Source organism: Marmota monax, unplaced genomic scaffold (assembly GCF_021218885.2).
Source record: "Marmota monax isolate L192 unplaced genomic scaffold, Marmota_monax_Labrador192_F-V1.1 WCK01_AAM20220418_F8-fsc00001, whole genome shotgun sequence".
NCBI lineage: Eukaryota > Metazoa > Chordata > Mammalia > Rodentia > Sciuridae > Marmota > Marmota monax.
Window position 1 is genome coordinate 57,647,664 of NW_026693777.1, and position 24,754 is coordinate 57,672,417.

General features: G+C 33.3%; 1 protein-coding gene across 17 annotated transcripts in view; it reads left to right on the plus strand.

The window, feature by feature from the left end:
• Tcf12 (transcription factor 12) overlaps positions 1-24,754 on the plus strand; it is a 352,650-nt gene that overhangs the window by 135,019 nt on the left and 192,877 nt on the right. For 16 of the 17 annotated variants that reach the window (XM_058584831.1, XM_058584830.1, XM_058584832.1 and 13 more), the window contains one exon: positions 2,650-2,723. In XM_058584831.1, coding sequence (XP_058440814.1) covers positions 2,650-2,723 — 74 coding nt within the window. Of the gene's footprint in view, positions 1-2,649; positions 2,724-10,203; positions 10,266-24,754 lie in introns of all 17 variants that reach the window. The other variant, XM_046460848.2, reaches the window with a different exon arrangement.

The window sequence follows — 24,754 nt, forward strand, 5'->3', positions numbered from 1 at the left end:
ATTCCTGTCATATTTCTGTGTTTATACATCTATTGTCTTCAGTAAAAAAAGAGTCATTGATACAAAAAGATGACTCGTGTCTTTGTCAGTGCCAGCCACGACCATTTACTTGGAGTCTGAATATGTTAATAAAAGTACAGAGCTCTGACTTTAAAACCTAGCCAGATCTTTGTTATTTTATAGCATCCTCTAAGCCCTTTGCCACATCCAAGAGCAGTAATATGTAGTGTTCTTTAGCTGTTGGCTCAATTACCTAATTAATAACCATTTTATTTAATTAATGTTCATGTTTCTCTGTGGAAGGAATTGACGCCACTTAATAAACAGAATATGTGGTTTCAGAGAATTTCATCTCTTTTAAATTTTGCCTGAGATTTATCTGTCGCTAGCACCCACCTTTTTTGTATTTTCTTTTACAAAATGTTTTCAACATAATGTGGAAGTCTCATGTATTAATCATGCTATAAGAAAATTCAGTCATACAACGAATCAATTGTGGTCTGATTGTTTTCATTAGAATGGGACTAATCAAAATAAGTTTTTATTATACAATCAATGAAAGTGTGGTATTTTTGCATATAATTTTCATAAAATTAGTTGCAGTTTTATATACCATTATAATGTAGGTAAATAGTTTTGTAGGTAAATAGAAGCTTTTGTTTTTTTGATGAGGTCTTATAGGAATTCTATCTGCCACTATGTAGTGTTGGTTACAAAGAAAGTGTTTGGTACATAGTTCATAGGTAACCGGTAACTGGAAAGATGATCACAAAGTGTTTTTTATATGACACTTTCCAAGTTAGTAGATGCTTTCTTAAAATTTGAAACTTTAATAAGAAAGTTTCTCCAAGAATGAACAGAACATTCTAAATTTTTATACATAATTTCTGTTTTCAAATATTCTGGTTCACTTGAAATTGTACCAGGAATATTATCTATACACAAATCACCTTTATCTACAGAGGATACATTATTCCAAGGCCAAATTCTGTACACACTTATTTTCCATATACATAAAACCTATGAGAGGGTTGAATTTTTAAGTTGGGCACAATGAGAGATTACAGTAACCAATAATAAAATAGAGCAATTATAATAGATATATTTGTAATAAAAGCTAATTAATTTTTTGTTGTAGAATTTTCCATTTATTATTTTGAAATTGTAGTTTGCCAGGGTAAGTGAAACCTTGGACATAGAGAACTACTGCATGCAACACTACGTTTTCTCTTTAACTCTTTAACATGATTTAACAGTTCTTGGTTTTTGTTTTTTTTTTAATCGCTTGCTACAAGAAGTATAGACATAAACAAGAATAGAGTTCTAAGAACTGAATTCTTATTAATTAGGATGCTCTGCTTTGGAAACTCTCACCCCCTTTCTCTGTTATTTTTATTTTATTTTATTTTTTAATGTTGTAGTTGGACGTAGTATCTTTATTTCTATTCATTCATTCATTCATTCATTCATTTATTTTTATGTGGTGCTGAGGATTGAACCCAGCGCCTCACATGTGTTAGGCGCGCGCTCTACCGCTGAGCCACAACCTTGTTACCCATCCCTTCATTTGATAATTCTGTCCTATAAAACAACTTTGGGAACCATGGCAAGTTACCAGAGAGATTGTGGCATTTTATTTACCCTACACCACAATTTCACCTAAATTGCAGAGGCTTTCCAGGAATGTTCTGAAAGAGAAAGAGGTCCTAAATAAATTTACTAGAGTATTGTCATTGTAACACCTTGATTTTCACATGCACAAATGAAGCAAAGCCAGTGTTTTATATTTATCTTAGTAAAAAGCTCAATTTGGGATTAGGGAATATACCCTCCTAGGAATCAAAGATATGAAAGACTAGAATTATCAAAAAAGAAAAGACAGAAGTGTCAAGTTAGGAGATCTTCAACTCCTCCAACTTCATCTGGGGACTGATGGGGAGGTAAAATAATGGAACCCAAGCTTCAGAAGGTGCATTAAGAAACAAAGAATTGTTTTTTTAGTGATGGTCACTGATCCTTTCTCACAAAGTGGTTCTGCTTATTTGGAATTAGATTGTGTGTAATTTTAGAGAACATTAAAGTGTTACCAACAAAATTACTAGGGTAAGTTGTCATGTTTTTGATTAGTTTTGATATACCTAATGTTGATTTGATATGGTTTGATATAGTTTGCCTTAATTTGATATCTCTAGTAAGGAATATCTGATCACTGATCTGATAGAAATCAATTTTATAAAATTGATATTTGTTTGACTTGCTTCATTCATATTTTTGTGGTTTAGGAACTAAAGTTTCATATTTTCATGTAGGCAGTACTAAGCTAGAAGAAGTTTGGAATCTACTTATAGGAGTATGAGTGGATGGGAACAGAAATGGAGAAGTCTAGAATGTTAAAATATCCAAAGAAATATTTTAGTTCTGAAATTCCATAATTACACAGGGTATTGCTTAGAGAATACTGGAATAGTGATGAAGGAACTCTGAAGTAACATCTTCTTCAGATTCCTAGGGCAAGGATTGATATTCAGCTAGTTCCATAAAAATGCAAGTATACTTACCGAATGTGAATTATTCTCTGCTATACCATACAAAAAACATCCACCAAAATATCTTTTTGGAATTATATATTTTACTTTTTTCTTTCCTTAGGTATGGATGAACGTGGAGGTACAACATCTTGGGGAACAGGTGGTCAACCAAGCCCCTCCTATGACTCATCTAGAGTAAGTTTTCTTATTGACTCTTTTTTGGGCCAATACTGGGGTTTGAATAACCAGAGGCTTGTAGGTGCTTAGGCAAGCACTAGTTCACTGAACTGTATCCCTAGTTTTTTTTGTTTTTTTTTTTTTAATTTTGAGACGTGGTTTCAGTAAATTGCTGAGGATGACCTTGATCTTGTGGTTCTCCTGCCTCAGCCTCCTTATTAGCTGGGATTACAGGCATGCACTACCAGGCTGTCTCTTATTAATTCTTGAATAGAAGGGTAAAGATAATTTGAATAAGTAATTTCTTTGCTATGTGAACTCTTAGATAAATGAAGATAATTTATTTTCATGAAGATAGACTACTCAGTCGCTTCACTATAGACTTAATTCTTATTAAAAACTGTCATACTTTGGGGATTTATTGTATTTTGTGTTATTTCTGTATTTGAACTTGCCTGCAGTACTCCTCATGAAATCTAGAGGAGCTCAGAGTGCCTCATTGTATTTATATAGTCGTGTTTCTTTGTGCTAATTTGATTTGAGAAATGACATTAGCTTTCAGAGCACAGGCTTTCAGCCTCTCCTCTTTTAGTCTTATTCCACTTGCCACCAGCTATTTCTGTGAGGAACTGTACAGCCCCATCTCTTAGAAAGATATCAAAACAGAGACGACATTTTTTTGGTTGACAATTAAGAGAAAATAAGACCAAGCTAATACTGTTCTACATACAGAAAGTTCAAAGATTAGAACCTTTTTTACAGAAACAAACAGAAATCTCAAAAAAAAAAAAAGAAAAATGAAAAATTAGATCAAAGAATTTCAATGAAATTATGCACTGTGTTCCCAGACTCACTAGTAAACTGGTGAGTTTAAGAGATAATGTCCCAAAAGGCCATATTTAAATGAATAATGAACTATTTCTTATTTCTCTCAGAATTAACCAAGAGAAGATAAATGGGCATAAAATTTATCAGTTCTTAGCCCTTGAAGTGAATTGGTTTAAATAGAACTAAAACTGAATGTGTGATTGGAGTTCATAGTCTCAGAATGGATTATAGCCTTTTGCATTGAAAATGCTCTGTTAAAGTACTTCTTAAAATATGAGGTTTTGCTGTTGTATTTGGTCATAGTATGTTTTATTTAAATACTTTGTGAAGAACTGGATTAGTTATGTGGAATCTTAGAGACTGCAAAACATAGGATTTTAAGTTTTTCCTTTGGGAATCAGTGGCTGAGAAATCTACACTGCAGTGTAAAGAGCCTGTGCTGCCTATCTGAAGACTTGGATTTTACTGTTGACATCACTATTAACTAACCAAAATTTAATCTTGGAAACATTATTATTATTGGGGATCGTTAACCAGATGGATATACACATTTCTTTCCACCTTTAAAAGTTTATGATACTTTGAATAATATTGTGAATAAAAGAGGTAGGTTTCCTGTTTAGATTTTGGAAATAACAGCTTTATTTGGTGGGGAATTGACAATATGCTATTTATTAATATTAGAATATTTTCTTTCAAAGGCTTGAGTTACTGTGTAATAATAGGTTATTTCTTAGAGTGCTTTAAGTGGTGCATTTGTATTTGATATTCATTTCCTTCTCAAAGTTTTTTGTTTTTCTACTTGAGCACTATATAGGATTTCAAAAGAACATAATAATGTATCTAAACATTTATGTAACTTGTGATCCTGGAATTAAGTTTGGCTTCAGAGATGGGATCCAGATCTGCCTCTCTTCTTACTTTTTGATTTATAGGTTAGATGTGTAATGCTGTCTTTTATTCCTACTTTATTTTTTTGAGTATAGGTTATTTGCAGTGCAATGTTAGAATTGATTATATAGTGAAGTAGTTTTCTATTAAAAAAAAAAAAAAAGATTAGTCTCTAGGTATTCCCAGCCTACTGTACAACCTTATTTGTATTTCACCTTGTTTATTTGAGTGATCAAATAGGATGATGATCCAGTGCTATCCTTCTTTATTTTTGTTCGTACTGAAATCCACTTTTCCACCAATTTCCCTCCTTTTATTGTGGTCACAGTCTGACCCTAAAATGATTTAGTGAGCTAATGAAAAAGCCACGTTGTTTGTTTGCTTGTTTTTGTTTTCTGAATCCAGTTTTAAACTTTCTTCCCCCTTTAACTTTTCTCCCCCAGAGAGATACTCATGGTTACTTTTGAAGCTTCCCTCAGGACTACTTTTTATAGGAAGATTATCAACTTTTAGTGTTTCATCATTAGATGCTGTTTACTGTCATCACCATGTTTTTCATAATTTTAAGAATAAGGGGTTATAATCATGTTAATAAAACTCTAATTTGTCCAAAGTAATTCATTCTTCTGCCTATTTTATCATGTTGAGGTTTTTAAATTCCTGTTTTATATTTTAGTACATTGAGGTTTTTAAATTCAGAAATAAATATTAGATGTTGGCTAAAACCAAATTTTGATATACTACTAGTAAAATAGTCAACTCAATGTAAACTTTAACAAAATTACAAATACTTTTGTAAAAATCCTGTGAAAAAATTAATTTAGAGTTCATTATATTGTATTGACTGTACATTCTATTACAGAAAATTGCATTGTTTAAAATTGAGTCAAAATTGATTCGATTTTCATTAATATCACTGAATAGAAAATTTTGTTATTTTAGTTTTCATAAAATTTGAAGGGCCTGGTATACAAAAATAATACTGAAAAAACTACAGAGTACTTGGATGGAGTTATGAAACACACGCTTTTGATTTACATGGATTAAACTATATAAGCTGCTGTTTTTCCCCCTTTTGGCCCAATTCAATGCTATAAGAGAAAATGAATGATTTTTTTTTTGCAGTAATGTAAAACTGTATTTGGCACATGAGCCCTATTAATACTGTATGTCATGTACATAGTTGTATAGAAGGGGCTATACAAAATCATGTAGGTTGAATTTAATATTTATTTAACAGCTTTTCAAAGGAAATCTTTGTGTGCACCATACATAGGTCCTAAATTTACCATATAAATACTAAATTTAAATCTGATTCTAAGATATTTTTCTAGAATAGTAGACTTGTGCACATGAGCTCCAGAAAAGTCGAGTAGTGAAGAGGCACAGATTTTTCTTTGGTATATTAGTCTTACATCCCTTCTCTGAGCATGGAAAAGTCACTTCAGCAGCTCTCCAGTTAGCTGTGGCTATCCCTCTTTTTACCAAATGCACCAGAAATAGCCTCACAGTGTAGATGAAGAGGTAGTTAAATATCTGGTCATTAGAAATATCCACACAGAACCATTTAGTGAAGAGATTTTATGAGGTAGACAAGAAATATAAAGTGTTTTTAGAAGAAATAATAGACATATTCAGCTTTCTTGGGAAAAAGTCATGATCAAGGTACACTTGATCTTAGCCAAAAGGCCGAGAAGTGATCATGATCAAGGTAAAGCATCAGAGACAAATGAAGGATTTAAGTCTAAGGTAGTATAGAGAGGGCAAAAAGAAATTTATTTGATGAGTTTGTCCCCTTCCTTTCTTATCCTTTAGTGCAAAGAAAAGCTTTCTATATTTGCTATTGTACCAGGTATAAAAGCCAAATATAGCATAATTTTTCATTTTTTTTTAAATACAAAGAAATGATGACTTATTCTAGATTCAGATTTTTCTCCCTCTTGCTACCAGGGTGATTCTGACAAGTTATTTAAATCCACTGTACCTTAGTATATTTATCTGTGAAATGGCATAATGATATCTACTTCATAAGGTTGTTTTGAGTATTAAATGAAACAATATACATAAAGTGCTTAGATCAGTGTCTGGTACATAGTGCTATGCGAGTGTTGGTTTTAAAACTGTTTCTCAAAATTTGTTAGATCTATATATAACAATTACATAAATGTAAATGAAATGAGTACATTTGCAGATATACTATATTTTAAGTGTAATGACTGAGAACTATTTGCTCAATTAGTCTTACTTAATATACTTTAATTTCTTTAGATCTATAAAGGACAAAAATAAAATCAATTTTTCTTCCCATACAATTGCTCACTTCTTTTTTGGGGGGAAGCAAAAACTTCTTGCTATTCAACTTTGATATAAGAGTTTTTGTGTCTGCCTGATATGATGTTTTATACATAATGTGTGCTGTATATGTGTTTGCTGAATATAATCAAATTGGGGAATAATGATTATATTTACTAGGGTAATGGATTTGGAGATTAAGGAAGGAAAACTTTAAAATTGACTTAAGATGATGAAGTTTGATGCAGATGATAGTAATATTGATGGTAGTAAGACATTTGTCCGTGTTTATGCATTGTTGTCCCTATGGTGATTCTACTTAGAAAAGAATTTCATTTAAGATCAAAGGTAATGGATACTTTTATGTGATCTTAGAGAAGTTACTTTACCTCTCTGGGTTTAAATTTTTTATCTCTAAAATTATGATAATTTTACACATATCTTGTACAGTTTTAGTGAAGGTGAAATATAATAATAGCTATTAAACATTTCACTATTGATACTAAATGGAAGCTGCTTATTATTAATATTACCAGTGTTATCAACAAATATCTAATAATTTAATGTACATTTTCAAGGCTATATTTCCTGATATGTCTGATCTTTTAAGTCAATGGACATTTCAAGGGACTGTGTTGTCTTAGTTTCTCTGCCCTCTTAGCAATGTTACCATTAACCTAGATCAAGCTCTAAAGAAAGAGGAGTTTTCTGTTGTTATTCTTTTCTAAAATATCAAGTTTTTCATTCCTTCATTTAAAAGGTAACCTTCAGTTTGCTGGTAGTAAAGTACTCAGTGATTATATTTATAGGTGCCATCAGGGATCAGGAATTGGCATTCATTTTCTTTTTGTGATAAGGTTTGCAGACTAAAAGTCATTTGTATTTTTGCTCTTTCTTCCCTGTGCATTTTGCAGTATTATAGAGTTTTCAAAGATGAAAGGATGTTAGTTAATCTGTTTATACTCAGTCCTTTTATATCATAGATGAGGAAACCAGGATTTGGAGAGTTTGAGATTTGTGCTAGTTCCACAAAATACATGAGATCTGGATAGCTGTATGACTATTTAATGACAGCTTCTGACGTAGAACTCAGACACTGAATATTATGCTAGTGTATTTTAATCTTCTTACCTTAGTAGCTCCCAAGTCAAAGAACTGGCCTAAATATTCTGCCATATTCTGAAGGAGTGGGAGAGGAGAAAGGTGAAAAAAAGAAGAGGATCTGCTGCTGGTGAAAGAGGATATGGGGAATGATATGATAGAAAAATTTTCCTAGCAAGTATAGTGTATTGTGAGGTAAAATAAAATTTAAAGACTAAGCGTTAAAATTGATCGAACTGATTGATGGAGAATCAATGTCTATTTCTGGTATTCCTAATTCTTCCCTTTTTGGCTCTGACCAAGTTATTTCTGTTTAGCCCAATGCCGCACCCCCACCCCATGCCTATCCATTGATAGAAATGTCATGGGTACTAATTATTTCACTACAATTCTGGACTTATGCCTGTTAGCGAAGAAGGAGAAACTGCCAGTGACATGGTAATGAATTGGCTTTAAAATACTTCATTTAGCTGATGTATATGACTCAGCACAAAAGGATTTTAAATAAGTAGATATATTTTGAGGACTTTCATTTTAATACTTGCTGTGACTTCTGCTACTTTCAGCAATGAAAGAATGCCAGGGTTCAGCTTATTTAACAGCACCAGCCACGGTTGCTTCACAGAACATTTATCAGGAACACACATGGATGGCAACCTGATAGACCAGATCAGCTAGAAAATGAAAATGCGAGGTTAGAAAGACTTTGGAGGTGGTCCAGTATTCTTAATTTTGTATATAAAGCCATACATTGGGAACTTGGGATGAAGAAAACAAAAAATAAAAACTAAAGTAAGAATATAGTTTTCAGATTCTGTGGAAACTAAAATTAAGTGTGTAAGGTTATCTGGATGAGATGAATGTTGTTTGTCTTGCACTTCCTGGACATTTCTGCCACATGTGGCTAAGGGGAACTTTAATTTTGATTAGTGCTCCTTCCTTTCTTAGCAGGTATTCAATATCTTTTCATCATGTGCAAGAGCTTTGCCAAGAGCCTCTCCATAGTTTGTAGATAGAGAGCTAGATGTGGGATAATAGAGCCTTGGCTTCCTTCATATACTATCTATAAAACATACAGAGGTCATTCTGACCTCAGTAAGGATTATACTGGTTGGAATTTTGGATTGACCAGTTGAGTAGTTCGTTTACATTTGACAGCAGAGGCCATCGGAATTTCTAGGGACGAAGGAATATGTTTTCCTCTCCCATTGGAGCACAGTGGTATGAGAATCTCCCTTACAAATAAGGATATTGAGAAGTGTCTGCTTTTAAGAAATTTTTGCTTCCCCAATTTTAAGATTCTGAGATTATTAAATGTATTCAGTTTTTTAAATATTAAAGGTAAAGAAATACATACATATTTTGGAGTTCAGGAAATATACTTAGAAAAAAAGTCATGTTTACCTAAGGAGTTACACTTTAAAGCTTAAATTCTTCTAAGACAGCAATGGAAGAGCTATTATATGTAGTGAATAATGAATTACCAAAATAATGTCATTGGTATTTGAGGTGGGGGAGAGAGTACTTTGAGTTGTCAGAAAAGAGTTACTAGATAAGACAGTGGACATTTGGGTGAATAGAGGGGAGAGAAAGACAACTTTCTGGAAAGGTGCAATAAGAGGGACTCAAGGACAAAGGCCTCCAGTGACTAAACTCAGTATAGATTAAGTCAACTCATTCTGTCCATGAATGTTATGAGACTGGTAGAAGAAATTTCTAGAAGAAATTGGCCTATCCTTCAGGGAGTAGGTAGCTAATTAAAAATAGACTTTTATTCAGGGAATGAATGAATGAAGCATGGATGCAAAATGAAAGAATGACAAATTATAGGACAATGAAGAAATGTTAATTACATAAATCCATTTGTGTTGAACTTAAACTTAGATTAGGATGATAGGAGCCAGACTATAAAGGAATAGAAAGAAGAAAAATTTCACAAAGTAGGAAAATGAAAGTTGCCCCTGCCCCATACTAGGTGACTGGGAAAGATATAAAATCATTTAGATTCACTACTCCCACAGAAAGAGGATACCTGAATTAAACTTCCATTTTTTTTTTTTAAAGACTGTGGCAGGTTAGTTACAGTTATTTAAACAAATATCAGATTATTTGATTTTGATAAATAAAATTTATTTACAAGTGGGAAAATCTAATCATATGAACAAAAAATTGCTTTTATTGTCCCTTATTTGTCAGTATTCACGGGTAATAAAGTTTAGGATACCTTTAATATAGCATAGGTATTTTCTCCAGATTGTTTATTTGCTAATGTTTTATTTTTGAAGGGGAAAAAAGGTATAGTTTTTGTAGCTACTAGGAGTTCAAATGGAATAATTAGAAAGGACACACAAATTTTGAAATAGTATTTTATGCCTCTTGATCTCAGGTACAAAACACGAGATGAAGCAGTTAAATAGCAAAGCAAGACAGAAGGGACAGAGACTTAAAGTAAGTGTTTTCTATATATTGCATCTATGTTCCCATTAATCTCTGTTTTGTTATGTAACTGCTCCTTCAGAATGTTCTGAATGTGAAGAAAACTATGGGTAATAAAAGGGTGTATTTTAAAGTTAGGTTTAAATAAACACATGAGAGTACGTATTTGTTACTCTTGGTGGTATTCAAAACAGCACCTACCTGTAAACTGTAATCTCTGTAATCTGTTTGTTCTTGGATAAGAAAAACGGGGTTATGATGATATGATGAGAGCACCTTTATATCTCTTGCCCACAGAAATCACAAACTGACTGGGTTACCCATTGTTCTGTTTTATTCCAGTAAAAATTGTTTTTTAGTGTCATCTTTATTCCTAGAGATAACAACTATTGAGATGCTCCATTTTAGATCTTTTCATAAAGAGCCTTTATGTTCATTTCTCCCCTTACTGTGAGTTTCACTTAATTTAGTATGCCTGTACATCTGTATTAGGACCTATCTGGTCTTTACAGTTCTCTCTTTGTTTTCTCATTGTTTAGATTTTAAAGCTAACAAATAGAAATCATATCACATTACTTTTTGAATCTTTTTAATGTCCCTTCTTATAAATTGTTAAGTTCAGTCCTTCCCTCCCTCCCTCCCTTTTTTTAAGACCATTCCTTTAGTATTTTTCTGAGATTTCTTATCAGTAGAAATAAAATGCAGGAGATTCTGAATAGTATTTTTAAACCCACTTAACTTATTTTTATTAATAGTAATAATTATAACTAGCCTTTGTCACCATATACAGAGTTCACTTTCATGTGTTGCCTTCATTGATCTTTATACCAACTCATTGAGAAATCTTCATTTTAGACATGAGGCTCAGAGATATGCCTTACCAGAAAGGCATAAAAAGTCCCCGAAGCAATTGTTATTCTTATTTGTCCAGGACTTTATGGAAAGATATTCTAGGAATTTTAAGATGATGATTCTACCAACTTTTCTTATAAGAATAATGTCCACATTTTATATGTAAAGCAAAACGACACAAGCCATTGAATGAATCAGATAGATTTGCTTCCAGGTTTTTTTTCTTATATTTAACTTGCATAAATTAATTTTTGAATCTCTCATTTCTCATCTACTAAGAGATTGGTCTCATGAGGAATATGTGGAAATAAACTAGAGGAAGTTTTAAAAAATAAGTAGCACATATCTGGAATCTATAGGTGTGTATTCCTCTTTTTACCACCAGTCTCATGAAAAGGTACATATTCATTCTCTTTTAAAATCATATCGTGAATTTAAATGCCCAACAAGAAGTTCTATAATTTAGAAAAAGTAGATTTCATTTATGAAATTAAAGCGATCAGAAAAGTTTATTGCATTACAGATTTTAGGAATTTGGACATTATTGGGAAAGCATAATGGGGCAACTTAGATTCTTAGAATGTACTTTATGACAGAATAAAGATTCGTACATTTTCAGTTCCTCAAATCTTTTTAAAAAAGAATATGTATCCCACAAGGTAGTTATGAAATTCAAATGAGCATATATATATGTCAGAGGCTTAGCATGATCAATACATTTTAGTTCTTTATGTAATTACTTTTCTTGTCATATTCTCTGATAATTTTATTAGATTATAACAAGCTTGAAATGTTTCTCTTTGACATATTGAACTCATTCTTAAATCTTCATGTTATCAAATGAAATAATTTTAATGTGATTTTATATCATAATTAGTATGGTGCTTTGTATATGGAGCAGAATATATTCTTTGGTGTTTAGGAAATTATTCTGAGTTTATTTGTGATTAAGCAATAAAGTACCAGCTGTCCTGTGTCAAATACAATAATGCGTAGCTCAATGGCGGGGGCATGTTTTAAGAAATGTGTTGTTAGGTGATTTCATCATTGTGTAAACGTCATAGAATATACTTACACAAGCCTCGATGGGATAGTCAGCTACACACTGAGGCTGTGTGGAATAGCCCATTGATTGTTCCTAGACTCCAAACCTCTACAGCATAATACAGTACTGAATATTGTAGGCAAGTGTACACAATGGCAAAAATTTGTTTATTAAAACATATTTAATAATAGAAAAAGTACAATAAAAAATATAGTAGAAAATGTAAATAATCCATCTTTATGGTGCCCCATATAGGACTTGTAGATACTTGGGGGTGAAGTCAGCCAGTGAGGGAGTGGTGAGTGAATGTAAAGGACTGAGACATTTAGACTTTCAACACATTATATACTTAGGTAACAACAATTTATAAAATTTGTTTTTCTTCAGCAATAAATTGACTTGAGCTTACTATACTTTTTCATGTAATAAACTTTAAAAAAACTTTTTGCTCTTTACTAATAACACTTAGCTTAAAACATATTGTATAATTGTACAAAAAATATTATCTTAATGTCTTCATCTTATAAGCATTTTATTTACAATTTATAATTAAAATATTAATATTAATTGTATAAATTATTTCACCATGGCATTTTCATACATACATATATCACGTGTTGATAATGTGTCCCCTCCCTTTTAACTTTGTTTTTTTTTTTAGTTATAGGTAGATACAGTACCTTTATTTTATTTATTTATATGTGATGCTGAGGATTGAACCCAGTGCCTCACATGTGCTAGGCAAGCACTTTATCACTGAACCACAACCCCAGCCCTCCTGTCTGCCCTCCTTTCTATCTTATACTCCCTCTACTACTCTCTTAACACTTTCAGGGTTTTTTTGGGTTTTGTTTCTGTATTTTTTTTTTTAAGTTTCCACATATGAGAGAAAATACGTGATGCCTGTGTTTTCTGTGTCTAATTTCAGTCAACATGAGACCCTCCAGTTTTATTCATTTTCCTGTAAATGATGGAGATTTCATTCTTCTTTGTGGATGAGTAAATATTGTGCATATATTACCATATTTTTAAATCCATTCTTCTGTTGATGAGCATCTAGGCAGATTTCATATCTTGACTATTGTGAGTGGTGCTGCAATAAGCATGGGTATTCGGGTATCTCTTTTGTATGCTGACTTCATGTCCTGCAGACATATAACCAGAAGTAGTCAGGCTGGATCATATGGTAGTTCTTTTCTTAGTGTTTTGGAGACTTCATATTGTTTTCCATAGTAGCGGTACTAATTTACATTCCCATCAACAGTGCCTCAGTGTTCCTTTTTTCCCACATCTTTGCCAGTATAAAATACATTACTTTTTACTTTTTAAACTTTGCTTAAAACTGTGATACAAGCACATACATGAGATTAGGCCTATACAGAATCAGGATCATCCATATCATTGTCTTATTCCTTCATATCTTGTTTCCCTGGAAAGCCTGTAGGTCAATAACTTGCACGGTGCTGTCTTCTCTGGTAAGAATACTGCCTTCTCAAGTCCCTCCTGAAGGATATTCAAGGTGTTGCTCTTAAAAACAGGCCTATGGTGGTTTGCATTATGATTATTATGATTATTATTTTATATTATTATTATTATTTATCATTAATTTACTTGAAAGAAGATACTGCATCAGAAACATCTGCCTTTACTAAAATTTTTTTTATTGTAGTCTATGCTTTCAAACATTTTTAAGTACTCACTGAAGTCAGCAAAAAGCTTTTTCTAAGCCCTTCACAGTGAATGTTTTTGGTGGGTTCCTCTTTTTCTTCTGCAGTTTGCTTTTCTCTTGTCTCTTTAGCTGTGCATTCATTAGGCGGTGGTTATTTTTAGCTCCATTGTAATCTTGTAGGGACTAATGTAGTAGTTTGCAGAAGAATATTGTTGACTGAAAAGTCATTATATAGTGCATGACTATGTCTTCTCTACATTGGTGATACCACTATTTCTCATTGACTTTACTTTTTTCAGTTCTTGCTGTGTAAATATTTTTCTTGATTTCCCATTGACCTTACCTTACTTAGGTCCTTTCCCCTCAGTGTCTTTCTTCCCAAGTTGGAATTTTGCATTCTTCTTTTGAAATTCTGTACTCTTACTTGTGGGCTCTTTATATAAAACTCCTTTGTTCTCCCTCTCCCATTGTTCGTGAATTATTTATTGAGATTCCACTATTTTCTAGTCACTGTAACTAGATGGGAAAAACAAAAATGATCAATTCATATTCCATCAGATTCCTAACATGTAAAAAATTACATTAATTAGATTAATGTTTTCTCAAACTGTGTTTGATAGGATATTAATAAACAATGTGCAAAGTTTGATAGTTCAAAATATTTATGTATTATTAGGTTAAAAGGAAATTAAATGGATTCCTTTGTCATTAGATTTCTCAGTTCTTAAAAAGTATTGCAAAGGGAGTACTCTTTCTCATGGAAATAACAGAGATTGTTGTAGTACCCAGTGATGAGAGTTACTTCATGAGGGTGGTCCAGAGAGAATAAAAGCAATACTGGCTTAGGAAAGCTGCCAGATATATTTTATAGGAAGTGGAAAATGAAAATCTGTTTTGCAATACAAGGAACAGTGGATTGGACAAGTGAATATAGTCAAATGGGTTACTTATTCTGGGCATCAGATTCCTAACAGATAAGACAAAAACATTTAATAAAATTAATGGTTTCTCAAACTATCCTTAGTAGGATATTAATAAACAATGTACAAAGCTTCATGGTCCAGAAATTTTAGTGAAACAAAAACTAAATGGATTTTTTTGTCATTGGATTTCTCAGTATTTAACAAGTTATTGCAAATTATCCATTTTCAAGAAACGAATAGAATATACTTCCCACATTCTTCTATTTGTAGAATTACCTCTGTGTCACCTGTGAATTGAGTTTGACTGCAGTAGCATTCTCAAAGAAATAGTAAAATTAGACAATGTAAATGTTTAACTCTTAATTTAGGTCTATGATCGATTTCCATTTTTCTATAACCATGTGAGGCAACTAAGTTTATTTTGTATAATGCTATTCATTTTTGCTAGCACCATTGTTGAAAGAATTGCCCTTTTCTACCCACTAAATTTTCTTCTTATCTCTGCTGAAAATCAAATGGCCATACAGGTGAAGGTCAATTTCTAGGTTCTCAATTCCATTCTTCACATTTATACCATAATCTCTTGGTGAATATATCTTTACAATAAATCTTGATAATCAGGTAGTTTAAGCCTTCCAACCTTCTTATCCTGTTCCAACCTTCTTATCCTGTTTTAAAATTGGGAGATCTTGGTTCTTTGCATGTAAGTTCTTTATTCTACTTTTCACATTCATACCATAATCTCGTGGTGAAAGTACCTTTACAATATATCTTGATAACCAGGTAGTTTAAGCCTTCTAACTTTCTTATCCTATTTTAAAATTGGGCTGTTGTAGTTTTTCTGTATATAAATTGAAAAATTTAAACCGTTATATCAGTTCCTACAAAACTTCTAGGAGTTTGGTTGGGATTGCATTAAATTTATACATCATTTTGAGGGTAATTGACATCTTACAGTATGGACTCTTTTAACCTGTAAAACATATCTCTATATTTAAGCCTTCTTTAATTTCTCTTAGTAGTAATGTGTTATAGTTTCAGTGAATAGGTCTTGCACATATTCCTTTCGGTTTTTTAATGAATACTTCATAATTTTTGATGCTATAGTAAGAGTACCTTAATCTCATTTTCTGATTTGTTTACCTTATTTACCATTTGTAGTAGCTGTTTTGTACATTCTTGAGGATTTTCTGTTTGGAGAATATGTCATCCATCAATAACTACAGTTTAAGTTTCTTCATTTCTAATCAGGAATTTTTTTTTTCCTTTTGAACTACCTTTGTATATGTTTTAGGATTCATATTGCTAAAAACAAATGTTTATATCTGAGCAATATTGATCTGGAGGGTTTTTCTTCTTGTGAACTATTTTGCTGTGATACCTTTTGGTATCATGGTGATGCAAGCATGAGAATGAGTTGAGTATTATTACTTCCTCTTCAAATTTCTGGAAGTTTGTGTAGCATTGGTATAATTGTCTCTTGAAATGTTTGGTGGAATTAATTACTGGTAATATCTGGACCTGGAGTCTTTTGGGATGATTTTTAATTAAATTTTTAATTTTATTAAAACATAAAGGGCTATTCAAGTTATCTTTTTTATTTTAAGTAAGATTGATTGACTTGTATAATTTAGGAAGTCAGCCACGCGACCAGCATGCTGGCTTCCTACAAGAGGTTCGTAGCATAGAAGTTAACTAGTAAGATCAAAATAAACACACAAGACTCAATTACCTTTTTCTTTGACCAGGTCTGAGACGGCCCTCCCTCTGGCTCCTGCCTCGAACCACCCGGTGGGGCAGCAAGGCTTACTCAGGACTAGCAGGAGAGAGAGAGAGAGCACGCTAGAGGATGGCCTTTTATTGGGGAACAAGAAATTCAGGGGAAAATTCCATCCAGTGAAGGTTGAGGGGGACAGCATTCCAAGGTCAGGGTCAGTGATTGAAGGGCTCTGCACCTAGAGGGGGTGGGGATTAGTTCAACACAGTTTAGCCAGAACGCCTCATACCCAATCAGGGAGGTGCTCAATCACGTGTGAGAATGGCTTCCCACAAGGAAGTATGTTCCTTTATCCTTTTCGTCTGAGTTGGATATAACTTTTTCCTAATATTTTGTTGTGTTTTTCTAATGTTTATATTAGTTATCTCTTGCCATGTTAAATTACCACAAACTAGATGGCCTCTGGTAACATACTTATCTTCTGAAGCTTCTATGTATGAGGAATCTGGCATAGCTTAATTTGGTCCTCTGCTTTTGGGGTCTCTCATAAGGTCATAAGTAAGGTGTTGGTCAGGACTGGGATCTCATTTGAAGGACTATTGGACAAGGACCTACTTTTAAGCTCATGTGGTTGTTAATAGGATTCAGTTCCTTTTGGGCCATTGAACTTAGGCCCTCAGTTTCCTCTTGGCTGCCCTCAGTGACTTGCACAAGACTGAAAATATGCTTATTCAAGAGATCCTTAGAATTTTAATACCCTATTTGCCATCGAGCAATTGTTTTTCTTACTACAAACTGTCTTTAAATATTTGGATACTGGCATTTTTTTTCAATCAGCAAAAATCTGTTCTTTAGTTGTGCTTTACTTCTAAGTATTTTTAACTAATCTTTGAAATGGGGATTCCACTTTTCAACCAGCCAGACTTTGTAGATTCTGACAAGGTAGCGGTATTGAGGATTCACGATTTATTTTGAAATATAGCAAATAGTATAATTCAGCATATATATAGTATGTTCCAGGGACCTTTAGGTATCCCTGAGATCTTTATAGAGTGTTTTCAAAATTAAAATAATTTTCATATACAAATAAAACTTTATTTGCTTTTTTTTCTTTTTTCTTGGGGGTACTGGGGATTGAACTCAGGAGCACTCTACCACTGAGCCGCATACATCCTCAGCCCTGTTTTGTATTTTGTTTAGAGACGGGGTCTCACTAAGTTGCTTCACGCCTCACTTTTGCTGAGGCTGGCTTTGAATTCATGATCCTTCTGCCTCAGCCTCCTGAGCCACTGGGATTACAGGCATGTGCCACTGCGCCCTGCTACTTTTTCATTCTTATTCTTTTCTCACTGTACTTTGGAGATTTTAAAGGCTACATGATACAGAATAATGTGTTTGCTCTGGCAGTTAAAGGGATGTTGGCTCTTGTGTTCTTGTGTTCTTAATTTTTTAAGGTGTAATTTTGAACATGGTAAGGTTTTCATGTCTTTTAAAAGTATAAAGAAAAGTATAAAAGTATACTTTCAAAAGTATCTCAGAACTGAGAGCAGAGGTGTTCTGAGACCCTGAGAATAGCTGTCTGTTGGAAATGATTCTGTATTAGCCTATCTACCTTACTGCTAGATTTCTTGGTGCTGAAGAGTAAAAAATTAGTGACTAACATTAATCTGCTGTCATACTAATTGAAATTAAATCAGTTCTCTACTGCTTCTTGATTTGGAGAAATTCTCTAATACAGTTTTTCCATCTGTGAGATGGGAGAAATATAGTATTAGATATGTAGGTTAACATAGGTTAAATTAATCAATCTAATACATGAAACACAGTGCTGTATCAAAGTAGATAATCAATAAAAGTTAGCTGGGATGACTATGGTCACCAGAGATTTGCTTAATGACCCTTGTGTTTTCTGATGATCAGTATGTTTCATTTTGCTTCAGAGCATTCTTTTGCAAATCTTAGTGTTATTTCTTCTGCCCCCCCTGGCATTAATTCCTACTGTTTATTTGTTTGTTTGTTTGTTTGTTCTAATCAATTATACATGACAATAGAAAGCTCTTCAATTCATTGTACACAAATGGAGCAGAATTTTTCACTTCTCTGGTTGTTGATGAAGTAGAGCTCACACCATTCATGTAATCATACATGTACATAGGATAATGATGTCCATCCCATTCCACCGTCTTTCCTACCCCTTTGTTAATTTCTACTTTGATGTGCCATTTGAAGCTGTCCTGTTAAATTGACATATTTTAAGCTATTAATACTCAACACAGGAATTTTAACTTAGAATTTGGCAGGGTGGTTTGGGTTTCATTTAAAAATTAACTGATCATGCTATCCTGCCCCTTAGACTAATAAGTAGTCTAATAATACTAATCAAACCTAGGAAGCTGAAATGTGGCATAGTTTAAATATTGTGATTAAGTCATTCAGTTTATCAAAATATTTTTAGATGTGCTTGCTTTTTTTCCCCCAAACTGTGAACTCCTTGAAGGCAAAGCCCATTGTATTTATTGTATTCTAGTACCTAACACAGCACCTGATAGGTTACAGGCAGTAATACATGTGTACATATGCACCGTCATACTTACATATGTATGTTTTACCTTTTTGCTTTTCATAAGTAACTATATTAAAATGATGTAAAGAAGTAATTAAAAGGTATTGGGAATGGGGAAAAAGAAAAGGGTAGGAAAAAGTCAAGAGAATAAAAAATAAGATTTGACAATTGTCCACAAGTACTCCTGGAGGCATCTAAGTAGGTGTTGGTAGTAAACATTAACAACATAAGAATTCAAATCAAGCAAGCAAGCAGACAAAAGAGAAAATCCATTTTAGTTCTTGTTGATATTGAATCATCATGTTTGATTACATCATCATGTTTGATTACATAGATAGCTTAGTTTGTGCCACTGTTAACCTTAGTATTAAAGTGGCATATCTCCCAGTCTTTCTTAGGAGATGCATTATAAAAAAGAATCTGTTACTGTGAGCTATTATTGATTGTTAAAGGAATGCTGGTCTCTTCTTTTTGTAAATATCTTGAGACTTTTGTATTATGTGCAAATGTAGTTAACCTTGTTTTCCATAAATATTTGAGAAATTTTATTGGTGTAAATACAGGAAAATCATATCAGTTTGGATTAAATGTCTGATTCAGAGTATAGTTTAACGTTTTAGGAAATAATTATCGTATTATTTTTACTTTTAATTGTACTTGTATTAGCTGAACTTATTCCAATAAAGTGATGCCACTTGAACTTGGTTGACAATTTCATTTTACTAAATAAATACATATATGTGTATACATATAAGTGTAGTTTTCTTCTGATAAAGGATCAGGCAGCTACTTCTTTGACTGTATACTAGATTACATTGCTGGCTTGTGTTTTAAATACCACGTTTTGTGAAGAATGCTGCCTTTAAACACTAGAATCATGATCTAGTTTGTGATGCATCTACTGAGAAGCATTCAGAAAGCCTTACTGATTGAGGAAACAACACATTCACTTCCACAATTTCTGTTCACTTCAGGGAACATGATTTCTGATATACAGCCATAGGGTAGAACTATTTTTATGCTGTTAACTTTTTTTCATTTTTCTGCCTTTAATTTTTTAAGAATTCACATAATTTTATTTGATAAGTAACTATGTTATGACTGAACTATGGCATATTTCTGGACAAATGAATACCCACAAAAACACTCCTAAGAATTGGTTTGTTTTTATTCAGATCTGATGTGTGTTTTTCAAACTGGTGAATGAGTAGCCCCTGGTGGTCATTTTTTAGCACTATGTTGCTAACTCTGAGGACTTGTTCTTTCCTGGTTAAAGAAGGAAATGGCTTCACTTACTGATACTTGAAGAACTTAAAGGAGAATAACATGCAAAAAGTCAGTAAGTGCTAGGAAAATGGGAGGATATTTAGAATTTAACTTTTTTGACCTGTAGAAGTAAGGGCTAACGTGAAAGAGAAAAATTTCTTTAAATGCATCTTTGAAACATCAACGCGTGAATCAACACATGAATGGAAAGACTCACTGATTTTATAGTTGATATTTCAGAGACTTAAATATTTAAAAAATTATTTCTCGAAACAAAGTTAGAACTTTCTCAAAAAAAAATGCTTTTTTAAATTAGAAAACTCCAAAAGTTTAAAATGAGGAATGATTCCAAATTCAAGAAAAACTTTATGAGATCTTTAATTAACCTACTCATCTAAAATAGAGTCTCTACTGAGAGGACCCTGTTTTTGTTTTCAGAAGCCCACTTATCATTTGTAAATCACCTCTAAAAGTTATGCTTTGTGTATCAAATATACTAACTCACCATTAAATTACACTTAACTTATATAACCTAATGACAATACCTTTGTTTTTCAAAGGAAGTTCTAGCATTTCAGCTTCTAAGAATTATCTGGAAGAGAACCTGCTTAACCAAAAACAGGGTACTATCTCCTTTGGGTATTAAATAGAAATGCAAAGTCTTTCATTGCCTTTTCTTTCTTGGATTATCCCCATGACATCTGTGATCTTTTATCTAGATGACCACCATGGATTTCAGAGATCTAGGAATTGAGGAAGAGTAAAACAGGTCTGTCTCTTACAGGTCTTCTTAGGTTCAGTTGCTGTGTCTCAGTACCTTCAGCGTTGCAGAACAAATCTTGGATTCCCTATGAAGCCTTCTGATACTGTTTCTCTGATTGAACATCCAGCCGAATTTAGGTTTTATGCTCTGTTCCTAAGAATTTTTATATCTCTGTGTGTGTTTGTTATGTATGTATACATACATATCTCTCACACATACACAATTTGATTAGTATTATTATTTGCAAATTTTGTACATTACTACCAAGCCATTCAGTTACCATGTGTTGGAATGGCGTTATTAAGCCTTTTCCAGTTCATGATAGTGAATATTAATTCCAATTTCTTAATAATAAGGGCTAATCTTAGCTGGAGATACTTAACTAATTTTTCTAATGCTGCAGAAATTTGATTCTAGTTTTGTTGGAGCCTCAATTTGTATTCCCCATTATCTCAATTTCCTAGAAGATTGTTGCACTGCATTCCCGCCTTAGGCAAGGGAAAAGTTCTGCAGGAAATAAAATTGTCTGTAGTTGATTTGCACTTATGAAAAGATTTTTCATTTTCCATTTTGTTTGGTTATTCATTATCAGAGTCCATAAGTTCAAAAAGTTCTCAAGAGTTTTTTGACTCTGCTATTTTGAGCACCATTGCCAAAGTGGACAGTTTTAAAATTTTTATTTATTTCGTTCTTGCATTGTGAATTCCTGTTTGAACAAATGTATTCATGTTATATGACTCCCGCCTATCATAGAGCCATTCAATTCACAAGAATTCTAGAGAAAAACAGTTATTATTAGAGAGATAACTTTGCATAGTTGGGCTCTAGAGTTAGCTTGAATGAATTCAAATCCCCATCCTGCTATACAGTCATACTTCTGGTGAGTTATGTAAACTTTTTATGTGCTGCTTTCCTCATCCGTGGAATGGGAATATCAGTAAGTAATTCATGGGATTGTAAGGGTCAAGTGAGAGATACCTTTTGTTCAAGTTCTGGCAAGTAGTATTATCATGCGCATGCTATTATTGTAAATGTTGGCATATAAAACCTTGACTTAAGGAGAATGAGGGAAAATTTGGTGTGTATTCCTAGAAGGAATTGCTGATTCTTCAAGTGACTTGCTTGCTTTTTTCACCTTTAGGGAAAATAAGTCCAGGCCAGTGATTCAGCACCTATTTGAATCAGTCACTTAAAGGAATATTATTTCACTATTATACTTTTATTTTGAACTTACCCTTAAAAAATGGGTTGGCCTTAGTCATGAGGACAGGAAGAACTGGGGGTAAATGGCAGCCACGTGGTCAAAACCACCATGGCAGATGACAGATTTCAAAAGTATTGTCCTATAGATCCTACCAGGACATGCAGTATTGTTTTTACTGATGAATTGTGAACTAAGTTTTATGGGCATAGGTCAGAATTTGAAATTAAGCATCAACTGATGCTGTTGCCATAGCTATCATAGTTAATTCAACAATGAGAATCAAGACAGGATACTGTCAACAAACAAATTATATTGTACTTTTGTCAAATTTTGGTATATCAATACTGTCACCAGAAAAGAAATATCTCTAGAATAGAGAGTCCTGAAGAGTTTCTGGAAGTTGTGGGGCTTAACTCCACCAGCAGGGTCCTTGATGTACATATCAGAAGAGATTTCAGCACATGTAGAGGCAAAGATAATTTATGTAGGAAAGCAAGGGAGGATACACGTTCAAGGGAAAATGGGGACCATTTCAAGGTTTTTGTTGTTCCCAGCTTTTCTTTTAAAGGAAGCTTAGTGAGGGGTGGGGATGGGACATTATAAAAGTATGGTATCAGAGGGGTGATCCAAGATGGTTTATGGTGGGGCAGTCATTCTCAGCATCTTTAGGCTGACCTAGTCCCTATTATCAGACAAGTAGATAATGATGGAAAGTCCCCTAGATTATAGTTTTCTTAAAAAATATCATATTTTCTCTGCTTAATCTGTTTATTGGTGGGATAATTAATAGTGCATAAGAAATTTATCATAAGTAAGTTAATTTATGGTAACTTTAAGATTTATAGATTTCCCAGACATTTGGGATGAGGCCTGGGGGAGAGACCTGATTGGAGAGTGACAGGGCTGTCATTGAGTTTGCATTTCAGTGGAGGTAAAGTGGGTTTTTTCCCCCCTGCTTTATAAATTGATGCTATTTTTGTACACTCCTAACTCTCTACAATGAAATATCTTACTTATGTTAAAGGAAAAAAACAAATCATGTGTCTTTTAGAAAAGTAACAAATGGTTATCTTACACATTTTGGAAAATATAGAGAAGTAAAATAAAGAAATCTCAGTCTCTTCTCTTCCCTTCCTCTTCCTCCCTCCCCTTTCCCTTCCCCATCCCCCTTTCCTTTACCCTTTCCCCCTCTTCTTTCTTTCCTTCTTTGATACAGTGTGTCACTATGTTGTCCAGGTTGGCCTTGAACACTTTTGATAATTAATCTGGTCTTTTTTTTTGTAGCTTTTACAAGGTTAAATATTAGGATAATATCCACCATGCAGCTTGCGCATTGGTTTCATTAATGAGGTTCTTGGCATAAAAGTTAGCTAGCAGAGATCGAAATAAAACACACAGACTCAGTTACCTTTTTCTATGACCAGGTCCCGAGAAGGCTCTCCTCTCTGGCTCCAACCTCAAACCACCCGTAGGGCAGCAAGGATTACTCAGGGCTGGCAGGAGAGAGAGAGAGCGAGCAAGCCAGGGAGTAGCCTTTTATTGGGGAACAAGAAATTCAGGGGAGAATTCCATCCAATGAAGGTTGAGGGGGGGCCGCACTCCAAGGTCAGGGTCAGTGATTGGGCCCCTGGGGTCAGTGGTCAGTAACACCCCCACACGGAAGGGTTCTCTCTTCAGGAGAGAGCCGGGAAAATTCCGACACAGCCAGAAGCCTCAGGCCCAAACCGGGAGTCGCCCAGTCACGCGTGAGAATGGCTCTCCACAATAATATATACTGTTTTTGTTCCAGTTTCCCCGACCTATGGTTAAAAAAATAAACACTTAACATACAGGTGAAGTTGTCCTTAGAGTTATTATTTTAAAATGTTATCTTATTGAGTGTAAGAATACAGCGTTGCTAATTAATTGATGTCTTTTCTGCTTACTGCATGAGTTTCAATAAAGGTAGTTTTTTCTTAAGTTTGATTTATTTTGGTTAGTTTCATAAATATCAAAAATATTTACTGAGGCTGGGATTGTGGCTGAGTGGTAGAGCACTCTCCTAGCATGGGTGAGGCACTACGTTCAATCCTCAGCACTGCATTAAAAATAAATAAATAAGGTATTGTGTTCACCTATAACTAAAAAAAAAATACATATTAAAATATTTACTCAATTATAATACTGTTGATTAATAGTAGAATCTATAAGGTTTAAAATATGTAAAATCCAAGTTTAAAATCTTTTCCTTCATTTTGCCTGGTTATACATAGTATATATTAGGCAGATTTGTGAATATGAAGGTAGAATCAGGGCTTTAAAATGTGACCATTTTGTCTTTGATATAGTGCTAGGGGTAGAAGAAGAAATAAGTTCCCATGGCTTACAAAATAATATGAACTAGTTCTTCTCAAACTACAATTTGTTCATGAATCTCTTGAAGGTCTTTTTATAATGCAGATTTTAGGTCACTGATTGCAAGATTTTACTAGAAGTTTTACATTTGAACAGTCTCTTGAA